The sequence below is a fragment of the Erinaceus europaeus genome, chromosome 22 (assembly GCF_950295315.1).
Source record: "Erinaceus europaeus chromosome 22, mEriEur2.1, whole genome shotgun sequence".
NCBI classification, from domain to species: Eukaryota; Metazoa; Chordata; class Mammalia; order Eulipotyphla; family Erinaceidae; genus Erinaceus; species Erinaceus europaeus.
Genome location: NC_080183.1, coordinates 1,968,669 through 1,987,317, shown reverse-complemented (window position 1 = coordinate 1,987,317; position 18,649 = coordinate 1,968,669). Strand labels below are relative to the sequence as shown.

The 18,649-nt window shown below is 42.6% G+C and overlaps 1 protein-coding gene across 6 annotated transcripts in view; it reads left to right on the top strand.

Annotated features, from left to right (window-relative positions):
* The window catches only part of ATG2B (autophagy related 2B), a 61,318-nt gene that overhangs the window by 18,898 nt on the left and 23,771 nt on the right, over positions 1–18,649 (top strand). For all 6 annotated transcript variants that reach the window (XM_060180999.1, XM_060180997.1, XM_060180998.1 and 3 more), the window contains 14 exons: positions 1,625–1,775; positions 2,893–2,988; positions 3,092–3,280; positions 5,119–5,392; positions 7,445–7,547; positions 8,412–8,607; positions 9,085–9,227; positions 12,082–12,239; positions 12,885–13,057; positions 14,002–14,152; positions 15,494–15,693; positions 16,028–16,108; positions 17,724–17,830; positions 17,991–18,083. In XM_060180999.1, the coding sequence (XP_060036982.1) occupies positions 1,625–1,775; positions 2,893–2,988; positions 3,092–3,280; positions 5,119–5,392; positions 7,445–7,547; positions 8,412–8,607; positions 9,085–9,227; positions 12,082–12,239; positions 12,885–13,057; positions 14,002–14,152; positions 15,494–15,693; positions 16,028–16,108; positions 17,724–17,830; positions 17,991–18,083 (2,115 nt within the window). The remainder of the gene's footprint in view (positions 1–1,624; positions 1,776–2,892; positions 2,989–3,091; positions 3,281–5,118; positions 5,393–7,444; positions 7,548–8,411; positions 8,608–9,084; positions 9,228–12,081; positions 12,240–12,884; positions 13,058–14,001; positions 14,153–15,493; positions 15,694–16,027; positions 16,109–17,723; positions 17,831–17,990; positions 18,084–18,649) is intronic.

The following is an 18,649-nucleotide window of genomic DNA, read 5'->3' as shown; positions in this document are numbered from 1 at the left end:
TCTATCTTTCTCTCCTCCTCTCTGTCTTCCCCTCCTCTCTCCATTTCTCTCTGTCCTATCCAACAACAACAACAATAACTACAACAATAAAACAACAAGGGCAATAAAAGGGAATAAATAAATAAATAAAAATTCACAGTGTTACAGGTCAGTTTTATTTAGTTGAAAACTTTAGCTCATAGGTAAAGCACATGCCTGGCACACACACCACACACACACACACACACACACACACACACACACACACACACACACACACACACACACACACACACCTAGGGACCTGTCCATGGGTTGAGTAGAACACATGAGGCAGTGATATTGTTAATGTTCGGCTAAGTTTCATTTCAGCAAGGAAGTTGTCCAGCTGTGCCCGTTCCTGTGGTGCTTTAGACACATACCTGAATATCTGCAGAAACCACTTGGTGCTTTTAACTAGAACTTTTTCAGTATGAGACTTAACATAAGCACAGTATTTTTTATATCTAGCCTCTGTGGGCTAGGAGCATAGCACTTGTAGCTAAATTATAAAAACACTTTTCTTATTTTGCAAAGTTTTCAATTTTTTCCCCCTTTTGTCTCCCCCCCCTTTTTAAATCCTTGTTGTAATGATTATTGTTCTTGTTTTTGTTGTTGGACAAAACAGAGAGAAATGGAGAGAAAAGGGGAAGACAGAGGGGGAGAGAAAGACACCTGCAGACCTGCTTCACCTGTAAAGCGACTCCCCTGCAGGTGGGGAGCTGGGGGCACCAACCGGGATTCTTAAGCTGGTCCTTGAGCTTTGCGCCACGTGCGCTTAACCCGCTGCACTACCGCCTGACCCCCAAGTTTTCAAATTTCTGCCAGTAGGAAATATAACAAATAACAACCCACAACAAGGCAAACAAACAAACAAACATAAAAACAAAAAAGAAAAACCTAGGGGCAGCTTCATTTGATAAATTTAAGAAACTTCCATGTGCTACACCCGCTCCTATGTGCTTTGTTTATTGTCCACTGCAGCGTAAATTTTAAAATATGGAAGAAGACCCAGCACTGCTGGGAAATAAATGTATCTGGGACAATTTATTTATTTTCTGGATAGAGAATGTCAGAAATTGAGAGGGAAGGGGTGATAGAGAGGGAGAGAAGCAGAGAGACACCTGCAGTACTGCTTCACCACTTGTGAAGCTTTCCCCCTGCAAGTGGGGGCCAGGGGCTCGAACCTGTGTCCTTGTGCACTGTAACGTGCGCTCAACCAGGTGCCACCACCTGGCCCCCTCTGAGACAATTTTCTATCAGTTGACCTGATTTCTTTTTCTTATGTCAGGATATGGAGAATTAGAAGTTCCTGTTGTAGTTAATGCCCTTAGGAATATTATTACTAACAGTTTGAACCTGTCAGAATCAGTTGGTAATGATTACTTTGTTAAAACTTGGGTACTTTTTGTTCCCAGAATACTGCTCAGCCATGGTTTATGCTGGTGCTGAGCCTTGAACCTGAGAGCTCAGAACCTTGCGCTTCGAAGTCCCTTTCATGATCTCCCTGGCTGTCTCCCTGGCCCTGTTTACTATGCTTTGCATAGGCATTATGCTCTCTACCCCTCCCCCCAATTCTTTAACACTGCACTTTTCTCCCCAATAGGTTTATAGGTAGTGGCATCAAAGTATCTTATGAGCAAAGACAGAGGCCCACTTCCCGATACTTTAGTACTGACGTGTCTGTTGGGCAGATGGAGCTTTTGGAGTGCCTGTTTCCCACTGATCTTCACTCTGTCCCTCCTCACTACACCGAGGTCAGTGCTTGCTGCTTTGTCCTGCACCACTGTTCTTTACTTCTGTCTTGCATGAGTCTTGGCAGAATGTGAACACAGTGACTTTAGAAAACATTGTATGAGGTCATGGAGGAAGGTTTTCTTGCATTTTTGTAAGTTGTATTCTGTTTACTTCATATGAGATAGTTCTTCGCTTCCTCCTCCTTCTCCTCTCCTTCTCTCTCTTAAATTTACTTTATTTGAGAAGAGAGATCAGAGCATTGCACAGCTGAAGCTTGTGGTGATTCTGGGGATTGAATCTGGGACCTTGGAGCCTCAGGCATGAGAGTCTTTTGCATAACCACTATACTCTCTCCCCAGCCCCAATTCATTCATTTTCCAGATACTTTTAGATTCCAAAGAATGCTCTTATTCAGTAAACACTGCATGTCTGTCGTGTGCTAAGTACCATGACACATACAGTGTCTGTCTGTGTTAATTCATCATCCTGATGTTTCTGCATCCAGAAAGTCTACTGCAGATTACCTTTTCAAAGCTATCAATATAACATTTATTGCTGTAACGTCACTCTTTTATATTCTTTCTATTTTCAGATAAATATCCACACTTTTTTGGGCATTGATTTGCTTGAATCTTCACATTTTGCAAATGAGGTTTGCATTTTCACAGTTTTTTATTGCCTCCAACGTTATTGCTGGGGCTTGATGCCTGCCCTTTGAATCCACTGCTCCTGGTGCCCATTATTTTTCATTGTTGCTGCTGCTATTGTTGTTGGACAGGACAGAGAAATTGAGAGAGAGGAGGGGAAGACAGTGAGAGGGAGAGAAAAATACCTGCAGACCTGCTTCACCGCTTGTGAAGCGACCCTCCCCCCTCCCCCCCCCCCCCCCCGCATGTGGGGAGCTGGGGCTCAAACCAATATCTTTGTGCACTTTCATAGTTATAACCAGCTTTGTCTCAGATGCCCATTCCTTGTATCAGCAATAACAACAACAACAACAAAAGAAACCTGTGAGGCCAGCTTTTATTATCGTACCATTCTTATTGCTCCTTTTAAATTATGTGAAAATTTTAGCTTAATCTCTTGCTTTTAATATAATATAATCTCTTGCTTTTAATTTTCATCTTTGTTTCTAAGCTTTTAACGTTCCACTCCAAAGAGCAAAGTGATCACCCCCATGCCCCTGTGTGTCTTCAGCTTCACTATAAGCATTCAGAGAATAAAGGCCCCCAGGTAAGAGATTTTAAACTTTCTACTTAAGATGGAGTTTGCCACAATTGCCATATTTTGCAGTGTTGTTAGTGATTATATTAATGCTTTCATCCTTTTTTCAAAGGGTAACCAAGCAAGGCTTAGTTCTGTCCCTCAGAAGGCAGAATTACAGGTTAAGTTCAATCCTGTGTTCTGTGAGCTGGATATCAGTATTGTGGACAGGCTGAATTCTCTGCTTCAGCCACAGAAACTTACAGCGGCTGAGATGATGGCGTCTCACATGTACACTTCATATAATAAGCACATCAGTCTGGTAAGCGTTCAGGAGCTACAAGTACTAGTTGTAGTTGGGCCGGCTAGTCGGGTAATCAAGATACGCTCATAGCTTAAGTATTCTCAAGAAATTATGGCATATATTAAAGAAAAAGAGCACTATTTGTCATGAAAACATGGAAACATTTTAAAAATGAGTTATTTTGATATGAGAGAGACCAGAGGACTGCTCAGCGTCGAGATTGGATCAGACCTGGGACCTCCGGGGTCTCAGGCTTGCGAGGACTGCACTCTCAGCTTGAGCTATCACCTGGCTCTGGAGACTTTTGCCGACATACTGAGTGAAGTCTTATTTCACCACTTTAAATAATGCAGTAAACTGGTGAGCTCATGCCATTGAGGATGGTGAGCCTGAAGAAGGTTTAAGTGAAAAAGTAGAACTTATTATCCCAAGCGGTCTTCTTTACAATTACCTATGGCTAGGTAGTCAGAGAATGCACAGAAACATAGACACATGCTGGCTGTAAGCTTGGACTATATTAGAGTAGTAGGATTGGATCTTTAACCCTTTTTATGTATTTTAGAATTTCACACTGTTGTTATAATATCTCCAGAATTTCCTCTGTTCACACATGTAATAAACACCACACCACCTATGAGACGTAGCCCATATAATATAGAACATGCTTGTGAAAATAGGGATTACTTAGAGAATTGTGCTGTTGAACATTGCATTAAGCCACTGCTATGTATATCTGATCCCTGGCCTGTTTTCGAACTGGGATCCTTACGCCGGACCTTGTGCTTTGCGCCACGTGTGCTTAATCCACTGCGCTACTGCCCAACTCCCCTCCTAGATGATTTTAACTGCGAGAGTTATTTCAATAAAATCAAGTTGGACAGAGTGTATGCTGGCTTAAAGCTTAGATTCTCTCATGTTAGGGAAAATCATAGCATTAAGCTTTGATTGGAAAGGCATACTTTGGACTAACGCTTGTGGTTCCATGAAAAGTAGAGGAAGCTTATATGACATGTTTTAGTAAGTTGTACATACACGTTTTGGTTTTGTAGACCTATTCGGTGTAGTCATATCCTTGGGTCAGATGGGAGTTCAGCTGTTTTAATAAATACGGACTCAGATGCTGTGATATGCCAGGCTTTGAACTTTGCTTTAGAAATCCCAAGATTGGGTAGGGGAGATAGCATAACGGTTATGGAAAGAGACTCTCATCTTTGAGGCTTTGAAGTCACAGATTCAATCCCCAGAACCACCATAAACTACAGCTGTACAGTGCTCTGGGGGAAAAAGAAAGAAATCCAGAGATGAATCAGGAATGGTTCTCTGCAGTTAGTATAACAGGTCTGAGTTTTGCATTGTCTTTATTTACTGGATAGAGACAGAAATTGAGAGGGGGAGAGACAGACACCTCTGGCACCGCTTTACTACTTGCAAAGCCTTCCCCCTGCAGGTGGGGACCAGGGCTCGAACCTGGGTCCTTGAGCACTATAACATGTGCACCCAACCAGGTGCGCCACCACCCTGATTTTTGTCAATAGCTGTTATATTTTGATTTTTTTTTTTTTTTAGCTACCAGAGCACTGTTCAGCTCTGGCTTATAGTTGGTGTGGGGGATTGAGCCTGGGACTTTGGAGCCTCAGGCATGAGAGTCCGTTTGCATTACCATTATGTTATCTACCCTTCACCTTATTATGAAAATTTTCTTTTGTTACAGTAATTTAACAGGTGGTTGCTGGTTTGAATGGTATTTTAATGGTTCTATAGAATGATCTGTGATTACCATATGTGGTGTTAAATGCTAATGCCTTTTATAGTATTGACTTCATAATTCATCATATTTTTAATGTTTTGTTTTTTAGCACAAGGCTTTCACTGAGGTATTTCTGGATGATTCACACAGTCCTTCAAACTGTCGTATATCAGTGCAAGTCACCACACCAGCATTAAACCTCTCTGTTCGCTTCCCAATACCTGATCTGCGATCAGATCAAGAAAGAGGACCATGGTTTAAGAAGTCGCTTCAGAAGGAGATCCTTCACTTAGCATTCACAGATCTCGAATTCAAGACTGAATTTTTAGGAGGATCAACCCCAGAACAAACTAAATTGGAACTTACCTTTAGAGAACTAGTTGGTAAGAGTGGGAGTGTCTGTAAAGGGGACAGTGGCCGCCCTGTGCATGCTGGGAAGTAAACACCAGCCCCTAAGTACTGCAAGGCTCCTGAATACTGTTAGAAAACAAGGGTGAAGCCTTTCCCCAGTATTATATGTAAATGGGCGATAATGCCAGTTTAAAGAGTTTTTAATGCTTTTATTTTCTTTGTAGTTCACAAGACAGAGAGATTGAGGGGCGGAGACAGAGAGAGAGAGAGATTGATTGATTGATTGAGAGAGATTGAGAGAGGAGACCTGCAGCCCTGCTTCACTGCTTGTGAAAGTGAGGACCGGGGACTTGAAATTGAGTCCTTGCCCATGGTGACGTGTGCTCACCAGCCCCTTTTAATTCTAAATTTCATGATTTATATTCACGTTGTTAAAACACCTCTTTCCTACAGGGGTGAATTAATTATAATTCACCATTTTAATTACTTGGTGGCCAGAATTTCTTGAGTGTGCTCTTGTTTGGAGCCATGCAGATGTGTTCCACACATCTTTAACCATCGTAGTTGCAGTAGGCGGCTGCTGCTGCTGCTGCTTCTTCTCCTTCTCCTCCTTCTCCTTCTCCTTCTCCTCCTCCTCCTCCTTTTTTTTTTTACCAGAGCACTGTTCAGCTCTACTTATGGTGGTGCAGGGGATTGAACCTGGGACTTTGGCACCTCAGGCATGAGAGTCTGTTTGCATAACCATTATGCTATCTGCCCTCCACCCAGTAGGCTTATTATTCTTTTTAAAAAATATTTTATTTATTCCCTTTTGTTGCCCTTGTTCTTTTATTGTTGTAGTTATTGTTGTCATTGTTGGATAGGACAAAGAGAAATGAAGAGAAGAGGGGGAAGACAGAGACGGGGAGAGAAAGATAGAGAAAGATAGAAAGATAGATGCAGATCTGCTTCGCCGCTGTGAAGTTACTCCCATGCAGGTGGGGAGCCAGGGCTCAAACTGGGATCCTTAAGTTGGTCCCTGCACTTTGCGCCACCTGTGCTTAACCCGCTGCGCCACAGCACAACTCCCTAGGCTTATTATTATTATGATTACTATTATTTAGCAGTGCGGAGTGTGGACACTTGAGAGGAGGGGCTTTCTTCCAAGGTTGCATAATAGCAAAAGGCAGACTTCAGTTACATGTGAGTCAGGCTGGAGTTGAGCTTGCGGCCAGCTCACTCATCTATAGAACCCTTTCTTTATAAATCTTTTTATTTACTTATTATTGGATAGAGACAGAGAAATTGAGAGGGGAGGGGAGATAGAGAGGGAGGAAGACAGAGACTTGTAGCCCTGCTTCACCACTTGTGAAGCTTTCCCCTCAGGTGAGGACCAGGGCCTTGCGTACTACAGTGTGCGCACTTAAGCAGGTGTAGCACTGCCTGGCCTTGTAGCACCCTTGCTTTGTACAAAGTTTTTCCATATCATTTTGCTTGAGAAGAGGATAATAATGAGGTTGTATAGTACACCAAGTCTTTTCAGATCTCTGGGAGACTTTGGTGTTTTATCTCGAGGATTTTAATTTTGTTCATTTATTTTACCAGAGCACCACTTAGCTCTGGCTTACGCTGGTGCGGGGAACTGACATGACTCTCTTTGCCACCATGTCTTTCCCGCCAACACTCGTATAAAGCCATAACCCTCCAGTTCACTGTCATCTTCAGTGGCAAGAAACTGATTCTTCAGAGGAAAGCCCTTCATTTCTACAATGGGATGAAAACACATGTAGAGGGTTATTGTGGGTAGAGGTAGTCTGTATAGTGCTCAGTAGAGAACAGACACTGTCAAATGCAGCACAACCCTAATGGGAACTGCATACACTTTTATCAAGTGTCCCTGGTGAGTGGCACTCAGTAGGAGTCACCTGCTATGTTTAATTTAAGAAGTGCTTTTAGTTTTTTATTTTATTTGTTATAAAGCTAGAGAGGCAGAGAGACACTTTCCTGATTTAGTGATTTCCTCTAAAGAAGACAAGCTTTGTTTTTTAAGTTGAGTACTTGAGAAGAAATTCGGTTTTATTTAGACATCATTCTTGTTTTATTAGGGTCTTTCCAAGAGGATAAAGGAGAACCATTGATTAAGTTTTTCCATGTGTCTAGTGGAGTAGATGGAGATGTGACGTCATCAGATGACTTTGACTGGCCTCGGTGAGTAAGCAACAGAGATGAGATGGCACTTTGGAAAGTAAAGAACTGTGACCCTTTCAAGCAGAATTATGGCTATCCATCTTTTTAAAAATTATTATTATTATTATTTTTCTTATTTTTTATGGCTGTCCATCTTAAGCTAAAAGTGTCTGCCGTCGCTGAGGAAGCCGTGGGGGAGATGTCCAAATTCAGTAAGAGGTGTATTGTATTAAGTAGTGCTCAGCAGAAGGCGCATGCGCAACTCCAAGGCCACATGCTGCTCATATGCCACACAGACTTAAGAGAGGAATCGCATCTGCAGCAGATCAGGCATCCTCAGTCGCTGTTAGCCCCGACACTGTCATCGTAGCTACAGTGAGCACTGGAGTGCCGTCTCTTCCTGAGACTCCTCGAGAAGATTCTTTTGTTGTTCAAGTTCTGAAACTGTTCCCTAACCACCTTCTCCTGGTCTGTCTGAACAGTTTAAACAACATGAGCTTCCTTAGGTCCACAAGTATTTCATAATACCAAAAGTCTCCACATGGCAAGAGTTGGCTGAATGATCGCTAATAGAATACTTGGGTAAAATTTGCTGGCTGTTAGTGAAATTCGAAGCTAACCTTTTTATTCTCAAACGATCAGATTTTCTGTTAGTCAAGGATGTAGAAATGGTCAGGACCCTTTTTATTTGCTTGTTTCCTCAGTTCCACTTTGTATGTCAACAGAGTTGACTGAAGAGGGTTATGTTGGGCATGATGAGGTTTTCTAGAGAAACGGAGCCCTGCTGTTACTGATGTGACCACTGGTCTCTCTATTAGTCTGCATGAAATGTGAAGTTCTGCACTTTGCACCTGCCTTGACTTCTCTCAGTTCTTTTTGTTTCAGAATTGTGCTGAAGATAAACCCACCCACCATGCATTCCATTTTGGAGAGAATAGCAGCAGAGGAGGAAGATGAAAGTGACGGCCATTATCAGGAAGAAGACGAAGGGGGTGCTCACTCCCTGAAAGATGTCTGTGATCTGAGAAGACCAGCTCCGTCTCCCTTTTCTTCTCGTCGAGTTATGTTTGAAAATGAACAGGTGAAGTTCAAGTGTAAGCAGACAATGAAGGGGTCATCACCCAGTAGCAGTTTGAATTCTTTTTAATACTTGGCTATTTCTGTGAGCTTTTTTAGCTCACAGATTGAATAGTGCATTTCTTTCATTTACTTATTTCTTTTTTAAAATTTTATTTATTGAACAGAGACATTGATAGGGGTGGGGGAGATAAAGAGGAAGAGAGAAATAGAGCCAACTGCAGCCCTGCTTTACTGCTCAGAAAGCTTTCCCTCTATTTGGGGGGGAGGGGAAGGGGGGCTGGGAGCTTGAGTCTGAGCACTAGAGGAGGATGGCACCAGACCATTGCTGCCTGGCTCCGAAATGTGTGCGCCTTCACTGGTTGTCAGTTGTCTGCTTATAGTTTACACATCATCTCCTGTGGATTGGATTATATGATGCTACTACTGTTTCAAGTATAAAAGTTCTTTGGTTTTTTCCCCCATGAAACTGTTGTTGTAGATGGTGATGCCTGGAGACCCTGCAGAAATGACAGAGTTTCAGGATAAAGCAATCAGCAGTTCTCACTATGTGCTGGAGCTTACACTGCCCAGCATTCATGTAACACTACCCAGTAAATGCTTTTATGAGAAGCTTTATAATAGGTGAGTTTACACACTTTGAATTGAACTGCTGGGTCTGGCGTTTTCTGCCTGGCTGCCTGTCACCTGCCCGTTTTCCTCTCTCCCCCTTTTCTCTCCTTGCTGGCTTGTCAACCGCCACACTCGTCCTCTTCATATGCCGTTATTGTTGTAGTGAACCGTTGCGATCGTACAGACTCCTGGTCAGTGTGTCTTGTTGAGTTGGGCTGCTTTTTAATTTAATTTAATTTATTTATTTCCCCTTTCGTTGCCCTTGTTGTCTTTTTATCGTTGTTGTCGTTATTATTGTTGTTATTGATGTCGTTGTTGTTGGATAAGACAGAGAGAAATGGAGAGAGGAGGGGAAGACAGACATGGGGAGAGAAAGACAGACACCTGCAGACCTGCTTCATCGCCTGTGAAGCGCCTCCCCTGCAGGTGGGGAGCCGGGGGCTCGAACCGGGATCCTCAGGCCAGTCCTTGCGCTTTGCACCACATGTACTTAACCTGCTGTGCTACCGCCGACTCCCGTTGGGCTGCTTTTGTGTAAGATGTTCCCTCCATCCTCCTGGCTGGTGGCCTTCTGTCACCTTACCCTAGAGCGCCAGGTGAGTATCATCTATGTATGTGCAGTAAGCATCCTGCGGTGACTGGGAGATCTTTGTGTAGAAACTCTGGATAGAAGCAGATGGATTCCTAGGGTGTTTGTACACGAGTCCCCCTCCTCGGAGTTCAGAAAAGCATCCTGTTGTGAGCTCTAAATTATATCCTCAAGTCTAACTGTGAATCTGTTGTACTTGAATGCCCTGAGCTGTAGCAGCCATAGGTGTTAATGTGGGGCATCCAGACTTGGAGAGCATAGACCTGAGACCTATTTTAATTTTCACGAGTGAGGGAGAGAGAGGATGGAAGAACCAGAGCATTCCTGTGACACGTGTGTTGGCTTGCAGGTGGAGTTTTGAACTTGGGGCCTCGTGCTTTCTTGAGTTCAACACTTCATCCACTGTGCTTCCTCCCAGATTACTGGAAAGTCCTGAGACAAGTGCCTGTACTCAGGCCGTCTGCTGCTGCTTTCATTCCCACCCACTGCAGGAACCACTTTTGTAGCATATGTGACATAGCACAGGTGGCTTTCTGAACATCCACCGCCAACATCCCCATTTGCAAAGTTGCCATTTTCTTGAAAGCCTCATTCATAGATGATGGACGTTGGGGGGAGTATGGACAGAAGGACATCTGAGTAGGGACAAGTATTTCTTGGAGGAGAGTAGCATGTGGTGGTGGCCTGGCTGAGTCATCCGCTAACCCACTCCATGCCTGTATTGGCCTGCCTGTCCTCCATAGTTAGAATTAGCTACAACAGGAACTGGGAACGCCTGCCCTGTTCCATGTGTGTTCTTTGTCTTTGTAACCTCCGTGAGGCTGTGAGTTGTGCTGCAGAGAAACAGCGGCCATTCCTTGGGAGAGTAATGCTAGAGGACTGAACTGGGAGCAGGGTGGACCTGAGCACCGGATGCGGTTCTGTCACCAAGGAGCTGTGTGACCTGGCAGGCTGCTTAACCCTTCATGGGACGGTTTCTGGCGGTGTGAAGTGTGAATAGTGAGTCTCCAGGGTGCCCCAGGACTGTCAGGAGCATCAGATGGTGCAGGGCACCGGCCGTTTGTGTGCAGTGTGTGTGCATGACTGTGCTGAAACTGTCTGCGTGTGCGTGCTCACAGAAACGTGCACAGTTGGCCTCTTGTCCTTTGAGTTTTTCTTTTTAATCCTCTTCTTCCTTTAAGATGCTTTAAGTTCATGTAATTTAAGAACTATAACACACAAAACTAGGCAGGTATCTGTTTGCATGGATTTCTTTCTTACTGTCCTTCATCATAACCTCATCATGTATTTTTTATATTGGAAGAACATAATTGATCTATTTTTATTTTTTGATTGGAGTGTTAATGGTTACAGTATAGTTATTGACATAGGGTAAAATTTCACATCTCACTGTGATAAATGTCTGCAAAACAGTCACCCCAGCCTAGATCCCTTTCCATCACGCTCATGGACCCAAGAGCTCCCTACCCCCAACTCCCTTCTTCCCCACAGTCCTTTGCTTTAGAGAAATACACCAAACCCAGTCCAAGTTTCACCTTGTGTTTCCCGTTTCTGTCCATGTTTTGTAAGTTCCACCCAGAAGTAGGATTACACACATTAGTGCACCTGCAGTCGCTGTGGCTCAGCGAGTTTCTTCAAACATTGTAAGATTCTGGTGTCGTCGGGCGGTAGCGCAGTGGGTTAAGCGCACACAGAGTGAAGCGCAAAGACCATGTACGGACCCAGGTTAGAGCCTCTGGCTCCTCACCTGCAGGGGGGTCGCTTCACAAGTGGTGAAGCAGGTCTGCAGGTGTCTATCTTGGGGCCAGGTGGTGGCGCACCTGGTTGAGTGCACGTTACAATGCACGAGGACCTGGGTTTGAGTCTCCAGTCCCCACCTGCAGGGTGAAAGCTTCTTATGAGTGGTGAAGCAGGGCTGCAGGCATCTCTCTGTCTCTCTCCCTCTCTTATCACCCCCCTCCCACTCGATTTCTGGCTGACTTTATCCAATAAATAAATAAAGATTTAAAAGATTATGTACAAAGATTCTGGGTGTCTCCCCCCACCCCCAGCCTGTTGCTTTAGCTAGATACTCTCAGCTCATGGCACACCCCCCAGAAGTCCATAAGTGATTTTTAAAAAAACTCTTGTATGATTGAATTTCTGTTTCACCAGTTAAAAAATTATTGTTCATGTGACTTCTTGAAGGGAAATCTTTAGTTTTCCTTTTGCTGAGCTTGGAGTGATATACTGAAGTAAGTATAAATGACAAATAAAATATGACTTTGTTCTTTATAGGCTCTTTAACGACTTGCTGCTGTGGGAACCAACAGCTCCTTCACCAGTGGAGACATTTGAAAATATCTCATATGGTATTGGACTTTCAGTAGCCAGTCAGCTGATTAATACCTTCAACAAAGATAGTTTTAGTACATTTAAATCTACAGCTCACTATGGTAATATATTTTAAATTTGTTCAGAATTAAATGTCTCATTCATAAATAGTAACTTTCTCAGTTGATGGGTTAAAAATGTTTCTTTCACTGTGTTTTCATTTATATCTATATTTTATCATTTCTTTCTAGTAATTCACCAGCTTCTGTCTTATCAAGAATATTATCAACCAAGTATTATATATTTGGATTATCACTGAGACTTCACTATTCCAGGATGACTTTTTCAGAGAGAGACAGACACAGAAAATGAGGGGAGGGGAGAGTGAGAGTGACACCCACACGCACATGCACACATGCGCGCGCACACACACACACACACACATACACACACACGTGCACGCGTGCACTGACTGTGACACTGAAGTTTCTTCCCTTGTATCGGGAGCCAGGCTTATAACTGAGTTGTTGACGTGGCAAAGCAACACACTATCTGAGTGAGCTCCTTTTTGCCAGCCCACATAAAAGATAAATTGTCTGAAGTTCAGTGGTAAAGAGAAAATCAAAAGTAGATTTTAATTGTCATGCTATATATATTATTTGTAAAGGTGGGCAGGTTATAAGTATAAATAATCTGGTGATAATATTCAGGATACTGTTATATTTTTAAAAGTCAGATCATGTAATTGTGGTACTTATTTTTCATAGATGAGGAAAGTGGATCTGAGGAAGAGACCATGCAATATTTCTCTACCATTGATCCTAACTACCGTTCCCGGAGGAAAAAAAAACTAGACTCTCAGAACAAAAACTCACAGAGTTTCCTCTCAGTTCTTCTAAGTATTAACCACGGATTAATGGCAGTCTTTACAGATGTAAAGGTACGGACTTAGAAATTCGAAGGGAGGTTTTTAAATTGTTTTTATTATTTTTTATTACCACGACTACTATCACTGGGTTTCGGTACCTATACCATAAATGCACTGTTCCTGGAGGGCATTTGTTTTTCCTTTTTCTTTTTGATAGAGACAGAACTTGAGAGGGGGAGGGGTGGATAGATGGAAAGAGAGAGACAGTGCAGACCTGCTTCACCCCTTGTGATGCCGTCCCCTACTCCCTCCCTCCCGTAAGTGGGGACTTGGGGTGGGCTTGAACCCAGGTCTTTGCACCTGGTAATATGTGTGCTTTACCTGGTGCGCCACCACCTGCCCTCAAATCCAGAGTATTTTTTAAGCATGTCTTAGTTGGAATGTGTTGTGATCTCTCCCCTTGGCAGTGGAGAGTTTGAGTTTGTTGCACTGACAGGTGAGAGGGCAGTTTGCCACGTTGGGAATTTAGCCGTCATTGGCAGTAGAAGGCAGATACTGGGAAGGTTTTGTTTGGGGAACGTGCTGCTTCTGCTCCAGAGGTGACACATAGTGATTTGCTAGGGACAGGAATCGAGATGGAGTGGGCAGAGGGAGAGAGAAAGAGAGGCACCTCAGTATTGCTTCACCACTCATGAGGCTCCGCCCCTGCAGGTGAGAACTGGGACTCGAGCTGGGTCCTGGTGCAGGTCACGCATGCGCCCTAGTGCCCACGCCCTTTGACTTGCTTGTTAAAGAGGAAGATGAAGAGCATTCCATGTGGTAGAAGAGACACCACCGGGCATGCTATTTAATACTTCAGGGGTTGGACCGCCATGTGGAGCGGCCCCAAAGTCAGACCCTTTGCTCCCACTTTGGATGAGTCTTTGAAGCTGAACCCAGAGGCAGCTTTGCAAGGGTCGCGCTCACATATCTGTGCCTGAACAATGACTTCTGCGTCTCTCTGATCTTTCTGTCAGCAAGATAATGGTGACCTGGTGGAAAACAAGCACGGCGAATTCTGGTTAGAGTTCAATAGTGGCTCGTTGTTTTGTGTGACCAAGTATGAAGGTTGTGAGAACAAGCACTACATCTGTCTTCACACCAGCAGTTTCTGTCTGTACCACAAAGGTAGGGTGGCTGCGGAGCCTGTGCTTTTATTCACCTCCGTGCTGACGTGTTTAGATGTTACTAAACTGAATTGCAAACAGAACTTTGAGATTTCTTACTTAAGTTTTAAAATTAATTTTATTTATTTATTTATTTGAAAGAGACAGCCAGATATTGAGAGGAAGGGGGAGATAGGGAGGGAGAGAGACAGAGAGACACCTGCAGACTTGCTTCACCACTCGTGAAGCTTTCCCCCTGCAGGTGAGGACTGGGGGCTTACACTTGGATCCTTGCGCATCATAACGTGCGCTCAGCCAGGTGCGCCACCACGAACCCCAGAACTTTTTTGTAAGTTATTTCCTGTAGGATGTGACTCTACTGGTAAAGTAATACTTAATGTATATTATAAGTTGAGTTTCTTTTGCAACAGCTTTATTGAGTTAGGGTTTTTTTTAAAGCATGTGTTTATGTTTTAATAAAAGGGAGTTCAGAGAGAAAGAAAGATTGGCTGACTGACCAGAGCGCTGCTCAGCTCTGGCTCATAGTGGTTTTGGGGACTAACCCTGGGACCTCAGAGCCTCAAACATGAGTGTTTTGCATCAGCCTTCGAGCTATAATCCACACGCCACACAGTTCACCCATTTAGAACACCCACTTTAATGGTGTTCACTACTTTACAGTTGTGTCAACTTTAGAACATTTTCATCACATTCACGAGAAACTGAACCCTTGCATTCTGACTCATCCGCTCTATAAACCCCTCCTGCTCACAGCAGTCACTAGTCTTACTAATCTGCCTTCACGAGTTTGTTTTCAGGATGCCTTGCATAAAATTATACAATAAGTGAGCTTTTGCGATGGCTTCTTTTAGTTGGCATGATGTTTTCAAGACTCATCCAAGCCTAGCCGCCCTCTCTTCCTTTCTATTGCCCAGTAATACTCCATTTTGGAGACATATCTCATTACCCACTGATTAACTGAGAGACATTTACAGTGTTCTCTCTTAAGCTGTCCTTCCTCTTGGTAATACACGGGATTAACTGTTTTTGAGTACGTCCGTTGAGTCATTTTGTTAATAGCCATGAGCTGTTTGTACATTTTTAATAACGCTGATCAGATTTTCATACTTTAATTTTTCTAGCATTTAAATTATTTTAAGTTGGGTTCAGTCAGCTGGACCAACATTAGAGAAAGGTGTGGGCTGTTAATGCTTAGCTGGGACCTGGCTAATTTGTCTGCAGGATTTTGTTGATGTTCAGGGGATGTGTGTGGATTTTTTTTTTTTTTTTAAATTATAGAAGTCTATGAGCTAATTTCAGGTCGTGGCGATCTTGCCATCTTTTCATTTCTATTTGGATATAGGGATAGTGGACGGAGTCATTCTCCCTACAGAGACACATCTGCCCAGTGCAGCTCGGCCACATTGGTTGGAACCTACTATTTACTCCTCTGAAGAAGATGGCATCCGTAGAGCTTCTTCAGATGGTGTTGGAGGAGACACTTTGAATATGCTGTCCGTTGCAGTGAAAATATTATCTGAGAAATCAGAATCCAACACAAAGGTTTGACTTTTTTTGTACTTTTATGCTATTTAAAATAATTGCTATTGATTTTATTACTCACTAAAAGAATTGTGTAAAAGTCAGTTTACTTTCTTTTCTTTGCTTTTTTTCCCTTTCCTCCTCTTCTTTTTTATCAGAGCACTGATCAGCTCTGGCTTATGGTGGTGCTAGGGATTGAACCTGGGATCTTGGAGCCTCAGGCATGAGAGTCTCTGCATAACCTTTATGCTATCTACCCCCGCTGTCAGTTTACTTTCTTAGCAAAATTTGGCACATTTTGAATTAGTAGGCTAATTTTTTGGATGCATGTAATTCTCTGTATTGCTCTGTACAGGAATTTCTCATTGCTGTAGGACTTAAAGGAGCCACTCTGCAGCACAGAGTGCTTCCTTCTGGGCTTAGCTGGCATGAACAGGTAAGAGGGCTCTTATATAGATATCTGTTTGGTTTTTAATTTATATTGACATACATACTGGAAAATTCACAAACCATAAATGTTCAACTCATTGATGACAATGAATCGGACACTCTTGCAGAAATAAATAGAAAGTAGAACATTATCCTAGAATGATATGAGTGTTTGACTGTAAAGTTTGGTCTCTAAGGATTATAAAAACAGAGTCCTACTCTGTGTTATCAAAGGGAAAGAATACTGGGGTCTCTGTCCCTGCACAGTGCCCTTTCACAGAGCAGCTCTGGATGACGTGCTGGCTTGCACTGGGAATCAGACACTCTTTAACTTTGGAATTAGTTTCTGGACCCGCTAGCATGCTTGAGGAATATTTTTAAAATTTATGAAATTTTCAGTTGAACAAGTTTAAGACTGTCCTTTATGTTTGAGTCAAAATAAGAACACTTTTTTGTGTTCATTTTTGTTAGAAAGAATAAGAGTGTGTGTGTGTGTGTGTGTGTGTGTGTGTGTGTGTGTGTGTGTGTGTGTGTGTGTACTGGGAAAATAATAAAATACTTAAGTGTTTTCAGAGGCTTTTTTTTATAAAAGCATTTAGGAAATAGATCTAGGTAATCTGCGTATTTACTACCTGTCAGTCTAGCTTACCCATGTAGGAGTAAAGAGAGTGTCTGAACGCTGAATTGGCTGTAAGGACAGATCTAGCCTAGGCTCTTCCTGGAACCGACTTCCATTCTGAGCTAGGTGTAAGGTAAAGAAAAGGACCTCCTCTCCGCAGTGGGCTACATAGAAAGCCAAGTGGATAGTTTTAAACAGTCTATAGAAAGAAAAAAAAAAAAACTTCCCCTAAGAATTGCTGTAGACAGCATAATGTGAAAATGTATTATACATATTTTATTAGTTTCCAAGCTTATTTTTACCAGGATTTTTGCAGTACTATGGATAGGAGGAGGAGATAAGACTTGAAATTCCTACTTTTTTTTTTTTTTGCCTCCAGGGTTATTGCTGGGGCTCAGTGCCTGCCCCATGAGTCCACTGCCCCTGGAGGTCATCTCTTCCCCCTTTTGTTGCTCTTTGTTGTTGTAGCCTTGTTGTGGTTATTCTTGTTATTGTTGATGTTGTTCTTTGTTGGATAGGACAGAGAGAAATGGAGAGAGGAGGGGAAGACAGAGAGGGAGAGAAAGACAGACACCTGCAGACCTGCTTCACTGCCTGTGACTCCCCTGCAGGTGGGGAGCCGGGGGCTCGAACCAGGATCCTTACATCGGTTCTTGTGCTTTGCGCCATATGCGCTTAACCTGCTGAGCTACTGCCCAACCCCCCCAGTTGACTTTTAAATGTCAGCCTCCATTTATGCCTCGGTGATACACAGTCTTAGTTTTCAGAACCTAGACATCGTGAATTTGGGCATTTGCTAAAATGTGCTAAAAAAATGTAGCCTTAAACATTCTTTCAGAAGTGAATTTCTTCAAAATGTTTTTTATTGTACTATTATGATTATTTTCAATAAATGGTTGCTTTTTTTCTGTGAGATATTTTGTTTTAAATTGGTATTGAGATATTATATCAGAAACTTTTTTTTTCTTCTAAAGCAGGGCATTTTATATTTTTGTGATTATAGATTTTAAACTTCTTGAGTATTGCTGATGAGCCTGTTTTGGGATATAATCCGCCAACTTCATTTACAACTTTCCATATTCATCTCTGGAGCTGTGCACTTGATTATAGGTTAGTTCACAAATGCAACAAAATTAAATTTCATTATTTATAGTATGTCCTAAATTTTGAAGAATTCATCATTCAGTAGAACTGAGGCTCAAACTACTCTTGAAAGGGAAGCTTATGCTCTTTCACTAGATTGATATTTTATTGTTTCTTTCGGTTCTAGGCCTCTTTATTTGCCAATTCGATCTCTGCTCACAGTTGAAACATTCAGCATCTCTAGCAGTGTGGCCTTGGATAAGTCATCTTCTACTCTCAGGTACCAAGTACAACTCCTTAGCACATACTAATTGGTATTTATCTGAACATTTGATTGTCTTTTTTTAAAAAAAGTCAACTTTATTTATTATTATTATTTTTTAATACCAGAGCACTGCTCAGCTCTTGCTTATGGTGGTGCAGGGGATTGAGCCTGGGACCTTGGAGCCTCCAGCATGAGAGTCTCTTTGCATAACCATTATGCTGTCTAACCCCACCCTAAGTCAGCTTTCTCATATTAATAGTTGGGTCCCTTTATCTAAGTTACTCAGCCTGGCTCAGATGTCTCTCCCTATCTGTTTTATTATATTCTTAAACATATCTGTTTGTTTTATTTATTTTGGAGACAGAAATCAAGAGAGGAGTAAGAGATAGAAAAAGGGAGAGAGAGCGACACCTACCACACTGCTTCACCATGAAGCTCCCCGCTGCAGGTTGGGACTGGGGGCTTGAACCCTGGTCCTTGCACACTGCAGTGTTTGCTCTACTAGAAGTGCCACCACCCAGCCTCTCGTTTTTTTTTTTTTTTACTACTATTATTATGATATGTCTCTTTTCGAAAGGACA